This window comes from Phalacrocorax carbo, chromosome 1 (genome assembly GCF_963921805.1).
Source record: "Phalacrocorax carbo chromosome 1, bPhaCar2.1, whole genome shotgun sequence".
In the NCBI taxonomy this organism is placed as follows: domain Eukaryota; kingdom Metazoa; phylum Chordata; class Aves; order Suliformes; family Phalacrocoracidae; genus Phalacrocorax; species Phalacrocorax carbo.
In genome coordinates this window covers 11,797,544-11,812,318 of record NC_087513.1, presented here as the reverse complement: position 1 = coordinate 11,812,318, position 14,775 = coordinate 11,797,544, and the positions used below count along the sequence as shown (strand labels likewise).

General features: G+C 37.2%; 1 protein-coding gene across 5 annotated transcripts in view; it reads right to left on the bottom strand.

Moving 5' to 3' along the window:
• HGF (hepatocyte growth factor) overlaps nucleotides 1-14,775 on the bottom strand; it is a 61,186-nt gene that overhangs the window by 11,982 nt on the left and 34,429 nt on the right. For all 5 annotated transcript variants that reach the window (XM_064443892.1, XM_064443857.1, XM_064443863.1 and 2 more), the window contains 6 exons: nucleotides 9,867-10,041; nucleotides 7,706-7,833; nucleotides 6,130-6,232; nucleotides 3,179-3,318; nucleotides 1,229-1,267; nucleotides 654-750 (listed from right to left, as the gene is read on the bottom strand). In XM_064443892.1, coding sequence (XP_064299962.1) covers nucleotides 654-750; nucleotides 1,229-1,267; nucleotides 3,179-3,318; nucleotides 6,130-6,232; nucleotides 7,706-7,833; nucleotides 9,867-10,041 — 682 coding nt within the window. The remainder of the gene's footprint in view (nucleotides 1-653; nucleotides 751-1,228; nucleotides 1,268-3,178; nucleotides 3,319-6,129; nucleotides 6,233-7,705; nucleotides 7,834-9,866; nucleotides 10,042-14,775) is intronic.

Genomic DNA, 14,775 nt, shown 5'->3' with positions numbered 1-14,775 from the left:
ATACATTAATGATTCACACTTCCAGCTGATGAGTTACGAGCTAGAGTAATGAACGTAGGAAACAGTAATTCTGTGTTCTGGCTTTTATACAGTAGCAAAGTAAGATCTGACATAATGTAATACACATTTACAGTTGTACAAGTTAGGGTCTTGTTTTACAGAATGAAAGGGATTTCCCTATAGCTCCTACTTATTTTTTTAATACAGAATACATTTAAATTGCATGCAGTGATATGAGCAGAAAGCTAAATATCACACGGGTATAAATCCAACAATTCACAACTAAATGCACTGCTCTTAAAATGAAGATATTGATACGAAACTCAATATTTTTTTTGTAACAGCCTCTAAAATAAACAGTTTAGTGTTGGGTGCTAAGCCAATGTTATGAAAACAACTACCTAACTGAAAAAGCAGGACGCTATGAATGGTTTAGAAGCTCATTTGTGTAAGTTAGTAATAATGAAAATACAAATACTTCATTGATGGAGTGAATACTATGGTACCACCTGATGTTCTAGGAATGCTAATTTTCTGCTTTTACAGGATTTAACTTTAATCTGGAAGTATTCTTATTATGGTCAACATTTTCTACAGTTCCAAAACTCATATCCTAGTCAACATATTGTCTTTCTAATCAAAGTGGTAGTTACCTGTACGTCAAACTCACCACCCATCCTTCGTTAGTTTGAGTTGGGATTCCATTTACAACTCTCAAATGTTTTGTTGAGGCACAAGGAATGACAGTATCTGAAAGCAGGTCCAGAGATCACATTTTACTAAAAACAGCGGTAGGAAACCTGTACAGTTGCACATAAGGACCACAAAAAGGTCAATATTTATTACAGATTAACTTTGCTGCGCTAATGAAATCTATTTCTAGAGCATCAAAACCACTTCAGTGAAGCTGGGTCAGTCTACATAAATATTCATCAGGAATATAAAATACATATATTTAAAAAGTTTTTTTCAGAGATTTACATACTTATAAAGCAAACATTGAAAACCATTACCATACCTCACCATGGGCAAGACAAAACGGTGACAATAGATAAAGGAGTATAATAAAGCTCTTCTACATTTTCCTCTTGTGAAAGCAAATTTTCCCAAGCTGTATGGTTTTTTGTGTCTTTAACTGATCTTTCTTTTGTTTCCCAATTGGAATGAAATGGCTAGTCTTGGATGATACAATACATGCACTGCACAGTACATCTGCAAACTAACTTACCATCCAAGCTGGTTGTAGTAGGAGTTGTATCACCTTCACCTAGACAGACACATAAAATGGTCATAATACAAAGTTAAAATACACCTAAAAATTGCATGGAGTAAAAATTAACAGCAAATGGCATATTGTTAATTTTAATAGTTCACAAAGTTTTAAACTTCAATGATTTCTTTAATATTCTGCAAAAGAATGAAATAAGAATTAAACATTTTCCAACAGGAGTTTCAAGCATTTTTCTTCTTGAAGAAGTCCTGTGATTAAATCCAAATCATATTTAATGAAAATTTCTAACTTCCTTAAAAACCTTTGAAACTTCAAAACTCCTTTTATGTTGCTATCAGCAAAAACTTATCCCTATCAAAACGTGCTCCCCAAAATCTGGTTTGGTTCTCCATCTAGTGCAAGTCAAAAGAGAGTTACCACAAGGTTGCTTAAACTTGGTTCAAAATTTTTGCCTTCAGTGAAGCCTACAGAGTGACCCAGCATTATGAGCTAGAGGTACATGTGTAGCTACTGGAAATTTGCAGAGGCAAAATTTAAATGGTTTCATCCAACTAGATTCCCATCATTAAGCAAAAAAACCAAAAAGTACACATTTATATACATATTTAAGTTTCCATGTGTATGTATACACATATGCATATGTGTATGTGTATGCATATGTGTGTGTGTATGTACGTATGTATACATATAAATATATGTGTAATGCAGGTTGAAGAGACCAGTTAAAGGCATCAGGTACACTTAGGAATTGCCAGCATTTCTTCTGTACTGGTTAGGCTGGTTATGAGCATGAGCTACTAGTAGTTAAACACTAGTCTGGATGAGTTAAATCGTAAAACAGATGTACACCTGTTCTGGAGTTTGATTCCAGAAATCATAATACTTGCCGTTGCAGTATACCCTACAAATATTTGCTGTGAATATTTCCTTAGGAATTCATAGATGCAGATAATGAACTCAGAGTGAGTGATTAAATGTATATTTATTCAGCTGTCATTCTTCATCTACATTGACACAAATCAACTTTTGCACAGTTTTTTTACTCTTCGCGTAGATGCCAAAACATCACCTGAGACTACAAATATTACCTCTTAGAGATGCTACAGTTCAGGCTATGAGGAAATGCAGCAGATTGCTGCTAGGAATGAATGTAACATTATTCTTAACCTCTAGAGATCACAGACATGTATCAAAAGCCTGATTTACCATTTAAAATTCTCCCAGGATAGACAGCACAATGACTTGGAAATAAGAATTTAAGAGAAAAATTTTTAACATAAATGTGAATTGCACATTTTTTTGTATAAATCTATATTTTTTACTTACCATCAGTTTATTACTGAATTCCTTATGATTTTTAATTCTGTTTATTTAAGATACTTAGATTTTAACATGCAACTTCAGAGGAATGATGTTCCTAATTCTTGCCAGGAGTTAAATCATGTCATAAACATCTGAAAGCAGAATCTAATCTATATAGCACATATAGACTTCAGCATGTATATAGTGAGTTATCCTAACTTTACAGAAAAATACAGATCACTAAAGAGACTATGAAGCTTGTAGCACAAAAGATAACTCTCCCTGGGTTTCTTGAGGCCACAGCCAGCATTCTGACCGCTAGACAATTCTTTGTCTCCATCCAGCCCTCATTCAATAGCTCGATCTGTTGGAAAATGTTTGACCATCTCTAATAGCCCTTTTATGCTCCTGCTGCATAAATAAGCCTTGAAATCTCCAAGCTGGTCAAGGAAAAGGACTCCTTGTTCATATATTGCACAAGCAGCTTCTGTCCATTCCTCATCAACCAGGAACAACTGATTCTTGATAGAATTACACATTTTCTGCTGTCACAAGTGACAACAGAAAGGTATGTATACACATGTAACACCATGGCTTCACTGGGACTGCACAGTTGACAATGCCTGAGGCATACCAAATACTCACATCGAGAAATAGGGCAGTAATCCCAGGGAACAAGAGGATCATCTGTGTAACACCAGGGACCATGAAAATCATCATCTGGATTGCGGCAATAGTTTTTCTTCAGTTTACTAACATCTGGTTCTCTGAATATTTGTATATGCCTACAGGGAAAAAAAATTCAAAGTGCTGAAAAGCTTTATACTATAGCCCAAATTTTCAAAGGTTAAACGTTGCTTTGCTCCACATTGTAATATTAGCTGATTGAGAAGCCTACAGGTCAGGGTTTAGGGCTGGTAAAAATCAAAGGGAAGATGAGACCCAAATATTTTCTGGTTTTGGGTTCAAGTTTCCTCTGGTTGGTATTTTAAGCACGGTGTCCACTGGACAGCTGGGAGGTTTCTAGATCTGCCACTTGAGCTCAAATCCTTGCATTTGCTGAAGAGGGATCTTCACACTGATTAGAAAAGTGTCTGTGCTGCCCTCAGCAGATCTGCAGGCCTCTCTGAGAGCACAGGTAGCTTCTCCCTGCAGATTAGCAGTTAACACAAGGGAGCACTGAATCTGCAAAGAAAGCTGAGTCTTAGGAAAAAGAAAGACAAACTGTCATGGTTTCAGCTGGGATAGAGTTAATTTTCTTCACTCTAGCTGGTATAGTGCTGTGCTTTGAAATTAGCATGGAAAAAAACCTGTTGAGATAACACACAGATGTTTAGGCTGTTGCTGGGCAGCGCTTATACTAGTCAAGGACATGTCTAGCCTCCCATGCTCTGCTGGGTGCACAAGAAGCCGGGAGGGGAGGGGGCACAGCTAAGAGAGCGGATTCAAACTGACCAAAGGGATATTCCATATCATGTAACGTCATGCCCAGTATGCTACCTGGGAGGGGCTGGCCGGGGGAGGGAGGGAGCAATCGCGGCTCGGGGACGGGCAGCGTCGGTCGGCGGGTGGTGAGCGGTTGTATCGTTCGTGTTTCTGCGTTTTTGTTCCCTGTTTTCCCTTTCCTTCCTTTTCCCTTTTATTATATTAACATTACTGTCATTATTATCATAATCATTTATCATCATCATTCTATTGTAGTTATTAAACTGTGCTTATCTCAACCCACAAGTTCTTTTGCTCGTCCGATTCTCTTCCCCATCCCACAGGGGTGGGGGGCGGGGGTGAGCGAGCGGCTGCGTGGTGTTCAGTTGCCAGCTGAGGCTGAACCACGACACAAACACAAGAAAGTTAGCAACCTGAGCGGCAGGCATGGAGAGGGATGAATGTCTCAGGCAAACTACAGTGATAGGTTACCTAAGTTGCAAACTTACACAAGGTACTTTAAAGGTGAAAGTTTGGGGTGACAATCTGAAGCAGAGAAATCTGTTTATTTCTATCTTTTGCAATACAGCTTCCCCAAAGACTGACTGACTTACATGTCTTCCCCGACTGACTATCAAGTCAGCAGCAGGAATCGGGGACAGACAGATTCCAGAGGGCAATGGCTAATGTGTTTGGCACTATGACTGTGGTGATCATGAGCACTCAAGAACAAGTACCAAGTAATATTGACATCATCACATAAACTTCAGAAACTAAGGGTAAATTAAGGCAAAACTGTTTCCATCTGGGCCAATAATGTGTGTAATATCTCATACACAGCAAAATTGTTTATGAATCTCCATCTTTGTGCAGTACCTGGAAGTTGTTCTTGTCACTCCTGAGATTTATTAATCTACTGCTCTGAACCAGCAGAAATGACACTGAGGATTTTGGCATGATTGAAAAAATCTTGGAAACTCACAACTTCTGTACTTAAGGCTGATTAATTTTTACTTTAACAAATTGTAGTGGTTTCAGCTGGGATAGAGTTAAGTTTCTTCCTAGTTGCTGGTATACTGCTGTGTTTGGAATTTAACATGAGAATAACATTGATAACACACTGATGTTTTAGTGGTTGCTAAGCAGTGTTTATACTAAGTCAAGGACTTTTCAGCTTCCCATACTCTGCCAGCAAGGAGGTGCACAAGAAGCTGGGAGGGGGCACAGCCAGGACAGCTGACCCAAACTGGCCGAAGGGATGTTCCATACCTTATGTCATGCTCAGTGTATGAGCTGGGGGGAGTTGGCTGGGGGACAGCGATCGCTGCTCGGGGACTGGCTGGACTTCAGTCGACAGGTGGTGAGTGGTTGCATCACTTGTTTTTCCTGAGTTTTGTTCCTCTCTCTGTCTTTTGTTGTTTTCCTTTTCATTACAATTTATTATTATTATTACTGTTACTATTATACTTGTTATTATTTTATTTTATTTTATTTCAATTACTAAACAAACCATCTTTATTTCAACCCACAAGTTTTCTCACTTCTACCCTTCCAGTTGTCTCCCCCTTCCCACTGCAGGGGAGTGAGTGAGCGGCTTTGTGGTGCTTAGTTGCCAGCTGGGGTTAAATTGAGACACAAATAAATTAAAACAACTTGCCATTTCCACTACTTGAATATGAAGCCAATGATAAACAACAGAAATGGCAAGTCATTTTAATGGCATTTGATGTTTGTGTCATTAGATCATAGACTCAATGTTTAATTTCAGGCTGCAAGGGACCTTAGGTGGTTTCAAGTCCATCCTCCTGCTTGAAGCAGCATAAGCTATGAGATCAGATCGATGAGATCAGATTGATGAGATAATAATTTCCTGCTTTATTCCTGTTATCTTCTCATAGAAAAAAAACTTTCAAGGACAAAGATGGGGTAAACCAGGCCAATAAACTAAACACTAAGAAACATCCCAAAGCCTGCAATTAGTGGTTAGCCTGAACAAAGACTTGTTGCGTAATATATTTAAACACCAGGAGAAAAGAAAAAAAAAAGACACTAAAGCTCCAGGGCATAAGGGGCTGTTTTAGAATCACTGCAGAAGAAAAAGAGATGCCATCTGGAGGCAGTATTTATTCAGGACTCACTGAACCATCTCTTTCTGTTTCATATGTACACACCTACGTAAGTCTTCAATATTCTTGTCCCATGTGGAGCAAGTTAGCCCAAATCTTGTCTTGGATAAATTTCCCATGTAACTCTTGCCATTGCCACGATAACAATCTGAATAAGAATGTTGAGACAAGAAGTGGAGCGTTATTGTGCAACACTGAAAACTCTTCCTTTCCATCAGTAATCCAAGTAATTAAAGACAGGTGTTATATTTAGCAAACACTGTATAACATAAATCAGACAACTGAATAAATCAAATTGGAAAGGAAATGGGAGAAGGTTTCAAATTTAAATACATAAACTCCTGTTTGAGGCTTCATTCTCAACACAGTAGCATATGAAATCTTGTCTTACCTAGATAAATGGGAAAATTTCTTTCATAAATAGTTAGTTTATGGTTAATTTAGAAAGGTCACACAGGGTATTCTAAAAGTTGTCAGGAGCTGTTTTATACAAAATAAAGCAAAAATACCCCTTAATCCTCTCTCCTCAAAAACAGGCACTCAGCCTATTTGAAATGACTTAGCTTTGTGTAGATTCTGGATACTGACAACAATATGTAATTCTAGACTGAAGTTCTACTTTGGCAAAATCAAAAAATCAGCATGACTTTAATTTTAATGTAATTCAAAAACTTGCCTGTTCACTCCAGCAGAAGTCATGTTTAATTCATTAGCTTTTATCACAAGCCTTTTTGAAACTTTTCAAGAGGATTATTAAAAATGATCACTACTATAAAGGCTTTCTGTATAAAGCACTTCATTTCATATTCATCAGTATTTTTACTTTTTGATAATTGATATTTTACAAAAACCACAGAATGAAAGTCAAAGCTTAATCCTTTCTCTGGCAGAACTCTTGCAACTGCAACTCCTTCAAATTTCAAGGTAAAAAATGGCTAAAATTTAAAGATGAAGATCTTAATGCAGCCTGATGTAGGGTCATAGGTCTGACGTCTGAGCCTCAGTTTATGCTGTGATTGACACCAGTTCTCAGGATGCAGTAATACTCCTTAGAGTAATACCAAGAGCCCATGGGCAAAACAACATTTGCCTGAAGACTCAGGGTGGACTTTACAAGCAGAGGTAACAGCTTGATGCTAAGAGGCTATATGGTAAGTCCCATGTGTTTTTTTCAGCTCAGCTCCTTCTAGACAAGGAGGTATATGGAAAACAAAAATTTAAAAATTGCCTTTAGTGGCATTTTATGCACTTACAAAAAGACTGTAAACCAAGGAAATAATCTCAGCTCTGGAAAAAGGCCTTTCAAACTAAGAAAGGTAAGACAGTGGATCAGATCTCCAACTAATATAAAACGGCACACAGATCCACAGTGTCTAAAAATCAGGTCCCATAGCAAATCTTTGCTGCAGCTTTCCCTGTTGGAATCGAAACATGAACTGAGAAATGAATCTCATTTACACCGTGATGAATCCCAAGTATGCAAATAAAGCCAAAGCAGAGCTACACAGGTGTAATGCAGATGTACTGAGACCAACTTCTCCAGCTTTCAAGCCTGCCTATCTGCCATTTAGAACAGTACAGCATTCACTTAAAATCACGTTATCACCCTTCTCTGTGTTACCTTGTTCATTTGATACATCACACTTAGGAATCTGGGAGCAATAACCAATACGGATGTTTGGGTCAGTGGTAAAACACCAGGGTGATTCAGATCCATCTGGATTTCGGCAGTAGTTCTCCCTCAAATCCCTATAAAAATAAATACATTAGCTCACAGCAAGAGTAACCTAAAATTACTGATGCATTCTATTGTTTTTTATTAGGAATTAGCGACAATATAAGCTCCTTAAGGTCTGTATGTTACTGATCAGTGTCAAGTGCAAGGAGATGAGGAGCCAGTAAGAACACAGCATCCAGAAAAATACAGTAATTGTAGTAGGAATATAGTATAGCAATTCATTTTCAGTGGACCTATGTTTTGACTGGATATAAGATTTCATTTGAAGATTAACAATATTTTCTGTATAGCTTATTTTTATTCAGGATCCTTCATCAAAATTTGCATGCAAGCTGACGTTAGATACACCTGCAATCCATTACAAGTGCTTTTAAATACAAACATTACCGAAGTGCTTAAAATACCCTTTACTTTGAACGGTTCTGCTGAGTTTAGAGGAACAGTCCTGTAGACTGGCAGTGATTCATTTAAGAAACTGAATCTTGGAATATAAAAAAATGTATGTGGAAATTCTATACAGCTGTTACCTTTAAAGTAAGAGTTAGTCACAAGGGAACATCTGTAAATGTCTCTCACAGCTTGCATGAAAGAGTCAAACCTCTTAAAAGTAAGTTTTATTTTCCCATCTCCTGACAGTTGTTTCCATGTTTGTGTATCTCCATATTTCACTGTGTTTTCCCATCTGCAGCACTTACTGATAATAGATTATGGAAAGAAGGGGCCTGATGCTGTACTTCTTGCTCATGTGAGTTTTTAACAGTCCTACCAGCAGTTCTGTTGATTTTACTCAAGCTATTGGCCTGAATAGCCACTACACTCTCAAGGATCAGCTGAATAACCAGTCCTAATATTGTTAGTCTCTCTACACTGCTAGGAACATTGTTGAAACTGCACGAGTCCCTAATCCTGCAGCATCTTTACAGAGGTACAGCACAAATTGGCTGAAGCGGTGGTTCGTCTGAGAAAAACCGGTGGGATCAGGCTCAAGCACTGACTTCCAGGTAAATTCAAGGTGGTCTTGAGGTTGACAGAGGTGGCTCAGGATCCGCCCTGTTTTCCATTGCAATGGTGATTGTTACATTTTCAGTAGATGTGTTACAATGCACAGTATTTGATCAACAAACTGAACAAGTAGTGAAAGGATTAAGACAACAAATCTAACTGGTTTGGTCAAACAAGTTATTGTTAGAGAGATAATCCAAACTCAGACTGGAACCTTTTCTTTACCTTGAAAGATCCACGCGATTAAACTCCAGCGCAAGTCCAGGCTGATATTTAGCCATCAGTAAAGACAAACCCAGTTGTCTTTACTGCATTGTCTTTACATAGACCCAGTTTTGGGTCTATGACGGTCAGCTAGGTTTCCTCTATGCTCAGTGATAAAAGTACTGAAAGGTCATGATTAAGGTAACTGCCTAAAATAAGTGGATTATTCACATCCTGGGACTTTATGAACTGTACAGAAAGGTTAGATGACCAGTGGTCCTTCAGGTAAAAGCAGTCCTATTCATGCAAATTCTTTTAGTAATGAGACAGAATAAGGATTAAAAAGGTGGAAAAATAAAAGAAGCGTTGTCAAATACTATAAATCTCAAGTATTGCTAAGGAGATTACACTTAGGTAACACTTAGGACATATTAAGTTAAAGACAGTAACCAAATTGCAAACAAGTACTTACCTCCATGAAAGAAAAACAATAGTACTGTACGAGCACTGCTGGGATTCAGGTCCCAGTGTGGAAAACAACCCTACGCTTCACAATCAGTTAAACTAGTGAAGACACACTTAAACAAAAAGTTCATAAAAAAACCCTACCCTTGTGTGAAACAGTTTCACACAAGTTTATCTAGAATTAATATTTTGAGAGCTGAAGAACAGATTTTCCCTTGTTCAAATGTTTTTCAGCAATAGCAAGTAGAGTGAATGCATCAGGTCACAGAGCAGGGACAGGGATCCTATGGCCTACTTCGGTGGCATGAATTTTTAAACATTTGAAAAATAAGCTCTTTTCCCACTGCAGTAACACCCACATGTCTCTACTCACTTGCACTTGAAGTTCTCAGGAGTGATGTTGTGTTGGTGAGGAAACTGGGAGTCCCACCGCTGGCACTGGATTCCACTCCATATGGTGTTGACTGTGCCACGGTAACCCTCGCCCTGTCCCTGAATGCATGTCGATGTCTCAGCTGCTGCCTCTGTGCTGTTCATGGAGCTTTCATCTGCAGACCCAGAGAAGAAGCGCTGTTTCATTTTCTTAAGACTGAGCCTGGTTCAGGATGCCAGGTTTGAACTCTACGTTGCAGTTCAAATCACAGTAATTGGAGTTCTTTGGTGAAATTGCCAATCTGATGTCTTTTACAGAATAATATTCTCCTCTTCACATTCACAACATCCATGAAATCAAAATAGGTGTTAGACCTTATGCTAGTTTACCCACTTGCAGGAAAAGAATCTGCAATATTTAAGAGCTTTTTAGTGAGACACCTGGCCTATGATACATAACTGAAGGTCAGGAGATATTCGTGGTTACTCTTTCCAGTTCAGCAAATATTTTCTCATTTGCTTAGCTTTGCAAAACTGGGTGACCACCCATGTGCGCACTGTTGAAAATGTTAATACATGTTTGCAGGATTAAAACCCAATTGGGTTTCTCCAAAGGATTCCCAGAATATCAAGTCACAGGAAAAAAGATTAAAAAAAAAATAAAAAGATAAATCCTACTATAAAGTAATGTGCCAAATCCTCCTTGAAGTTTCTCTTTTTATGCCTCATATAGTTAGAGGAAAAAAAAAAAAAAAACAACAAAAAAACAAACCAGCTTTTGGATATCAAAGATCGGTATTCTCTACAGAGAGACAAATGTTTTAAAGACTAACAAATTCATCAGATGGAAGATCTTTTACAGATGTTGATATACTCTGCGTTCACCCTGGTGTGGGCTGTCTTGAACTAAACTCAGAAAAACTGTGGTTTTTGAAATGATTCATTCACATAACTTGAAAGGCTCTTAATTTCTTATGCAATTTTCATAATTGCAAATTAACAGCATAGATATTGCATCAGATATATACAAGTAGTACAAACTAAATACACTACAGTAAGAGCAACACTTTTACAATGTCCCAAAAAAACTCCCAACATAATATTTTTATAAGTAACTGCCCTTCTGTTGGTAATTACTATTGTTCACTAATTTTATTAATTATCTTAAAAGTATTAGTAGCCAGCAATAAATATGTTATTATAAAGTTTTTAAATTAGTTTTTTTCAAATGGTCCAGTGCTTAGAACAATATTTGTGCGTTACTCATAATATAGTTAATTCCTGGTAATTTGAGCCAGTTCTATGAACTTGCAGAGAATATGGATCTTAAGGAAACCAAATGTCATAACAGATGGGTTTGGCTGATCTGCTGTCTAATCTTCTACGTTAAAGATCACTTCCCTGTCAGATGATAACATCAAGTTGTGCAGTTGAATTATACATTTCTCCATGCTGGAGAGAATTTCCCTTTTTCTCTTCATCTGGTTGATGTTTTTACATCAGTGTTTCACAGTCAAATAATTTCCTGTCCTTCCTTCCCAAGGCACTTTGTCTGCAAAAGTTGTCCTGTTTCAATAGAATTGTGAGTTCCAAGCTTGTTCCAAAGTCAAAAGGACATGGCACTGCAAGTATAACAAGCAGGCTTCTGCAGGCTGAGAAATACACCCTTTCTAGTGGGTTCATCAAACAGGCTTGCAGCTAGCAACTATATTTTTAATCATTATTACTCACTTTTTAAATAATTGGACAACAAAAAGACAAATTCATACATCTAATAGAAATACATAGATGCATATTTCAGTTTTCCATCATAACTAATATATGAAAACAAATTGGAATTATATTCTAAAATAGCTCATAAGCTGATTAGAGTAAACATTGCTGTGCCACATTCAAATACAAGGTAGTCTTTAAAAAAATTGCAATGCTTTTATTAAAAATGGGAGAGATGTGGTGTAAAATTTGGAAAAACAATAGTTACCTGCCATGATCAGTTTCAGCATACCTGTGGCTGCATATTTCTTAAGTGAATTAATAAATTACAACTCTATAACTCTGGCAAAAAGTCTTCTTAAATAACAGTAATAATGCATAAAAATTCAACCTAATACAAGTTATTACAAAGATCTTATTTATACGCAAGTCACTATTTCAACTGTAATGAACTGTATAGTACATCTACTCTGTACTCAGTCATACTAGGGAAAAAGTAATTAAGTTGGCGTTTATGTATCATTGTGTGTTGTTTTGTTTTTTTAAATCACATGCCTGAAATGAAATAACTAATGCATCAATTGATTTAAGCAAGGCCGTAGAGCCATTCTGCAGAGCATTCCTTCTTATACACCTACAGATGCACAGCTCATCACTAAATCTCACACTATGTGTCTGGACAGTGACCTCTATCTGTAGACCAGATTTTACAACAATTTGTCCATGTCAAAACATCCTACTTAAGGGAACCAGACAAAGTTAACTTTCACATTGTGACGAATACTTGCACAGCCAAGCCACTTCCAGAAAGACTTACAGTATAATGGCTAAGAGAGAAATTATTCCAAAATCTGCAATGTGTGATGGATTATCTGTTACTACCACTTTGTGGCAGCTCTCAATAAGAATTCTAGTGATAAAGAGGATCACTGAAATAATTTTATTTGCATTAATAAAGCAATTCTATCATTCCAAAAGGTCCGCAGACTCTCCCCAAGCTTTTGCTATACTACCTGCATTTCCTACAAATGTCTAATTTTCAAACATGAAAAATGACACTCCAAATATTTCAGCAGTTTAATTCTGAAATTCTAAGGGCTTGTGCCCTCAGAAACAACCCCTCCCATTCTGGTTGTTGAGTCTCACAGAAAGCTCAGAAATTGTCAAAATAGGCTCAGGAAATCCTTCATTCAGCTGGAGATTTCCACAGATAGGCCTGACTGAAACAGTGTCCCTGTTGTTAATGAAAGGTGGGCTGGATGCACACAGGGACATGTAAAAGCCTGAGGAGTTTTGCCTGCCTCACCAGGCATTATAGATGAGTTCTGCAGACCATAAGGCAGTTGCCAAACTTTAAGAAGTGCCCAGGTTGTCCAGGCTTACAACTTAAATAGTCATCTCCTTTCAGTACTAGTCTTGTTCTAGAGCTTAATTACTCCTGTCATCCACATAGCCAATTACCTAAAGTTTAATAACTCTGAGCATGAACATTAGATGTGCAGACCACTGGTGAGAGAGTCCTGAGACCACACTCATCAGTTCTCTTACAAGGTGGAAACAGATCAAGCTATAAATCAGTAAGGCTGAATTCCCATCCTTATCCTAGTATTTCCTCTAAAATATAAATTAAGACCTGCAACTACAAGGGCTTCTTCCAATGAGGGAGACATTATGAATGAAGTCAAATTCAATAAACAATCCTTACTATGCAGACAGCTACTTTAATTTCTTATTAGAAATACTTTTTTCTTTGTTGTTCTATTTCAGCTTTTATAGTTCTGAACTAAGATAAAAAGTGCTGTTAAAGGAAGATCACGTAAAATATCATCTTTGAAAATACTATTAATTATGTTTTATTAATTAAATGTCACTTCTTATTCCTATATGAAACTTCATTATGAAGAGAAGAATCAGATAATTGTCTAGCAATATTTTATTACTTTTGAACTTAATTTTAATTTTTTTTTTGTATTATGGATGACTCAGATTGACCATGCAATTCAGACAGCTACTTGAGGATTTCCTTTTAGCAATATTTCCACCTTTACATGTTCACTTTGAAGTCCACACCCAAAGTTCAATAATGCAAAGGTTTCCTTCTTTCCCTATTTTGATACTTGAAAATACATAACTGTATTAGTAAGGGTCAGCTCATGCCTTCATAGATGTTTAAGTAAAGAGATGAAACATTATCCAGAGGTTCATGTGTAAAGCCACAGATATTCTTCTCGGTTCTGGTTCTCACAGTAAAGCCAGCATGAGGGAATCAGCAGGGGCCTTGAGTCATTCTACAGCTGAAGTAACAAGTTAGAGTACTATTTCTGTCTTTAATACCAGTGACCCAGAAGATAATCCTGCACAAATTTTAGGTCAATGGTGAAACTCCTACTGACTTAAAAGAAGGTAGGAATTTTGCTGGAGTATTCGTGTTCTTTCATGGTAATACTACCTACGTATTTTTTTGAAAAAAGCATACTTTGATAAGAAGCAGAGTTGTAAATTACTTAATCAGGAAAATTCCTACTGTTGTTTCTGTTGTTGCAATGTGTTTCCTAGTGTGTCGGTCAACAAAAGGAAAATGTATCTTGATTTGCAACAAAAGGTTTTAAAAAGGAGATTTTAAAAGATAAGAGGTGCCTAACCCAGTAAAGAAAGTGTTCTAAACACCACAAAGTCCTCATTAAACATGATCCACACAGTTCTGCAAATGCCAGTGAGAAACCTGAGTGATGTTGTAGGGAGAAGCTGCTCATGTTCAGTTATACTGCCTCCAGGCATCCCTACCTCAAGCAATACGATCTACAGTTCTGGGCAGTATGATAGTGGCAGTTCCTTTGTACTCTGAGACAGAACATTGAAGGAAATAAAAACCCACTGATTTCTAGTGTTTTGGGATTTTTTCAGTAAAAATATATGAAAAAGTGAGGAAATAAATTAGACTCAAGTTCAAGAATCATAGTATTGAAGAGCTCATTGTCACCTAAAAACTGTACCCCTACAGTTCATTCGTCTTTGAGCACAGAGAGATCTTTCTGGGTTGTTCCAGTATCTACAACTGAGCTTTAAATCCAAACAATTTTTAGTTTAAATCCATTTTAAAAAATCTGGATCTCTGCAGGTTCAGAGCTCTCAAATCTCACTTTCAAAACTACCACAGAGATGATGAAAAGGGTCTGAGAAGGAGCCTTTTTGAGGAA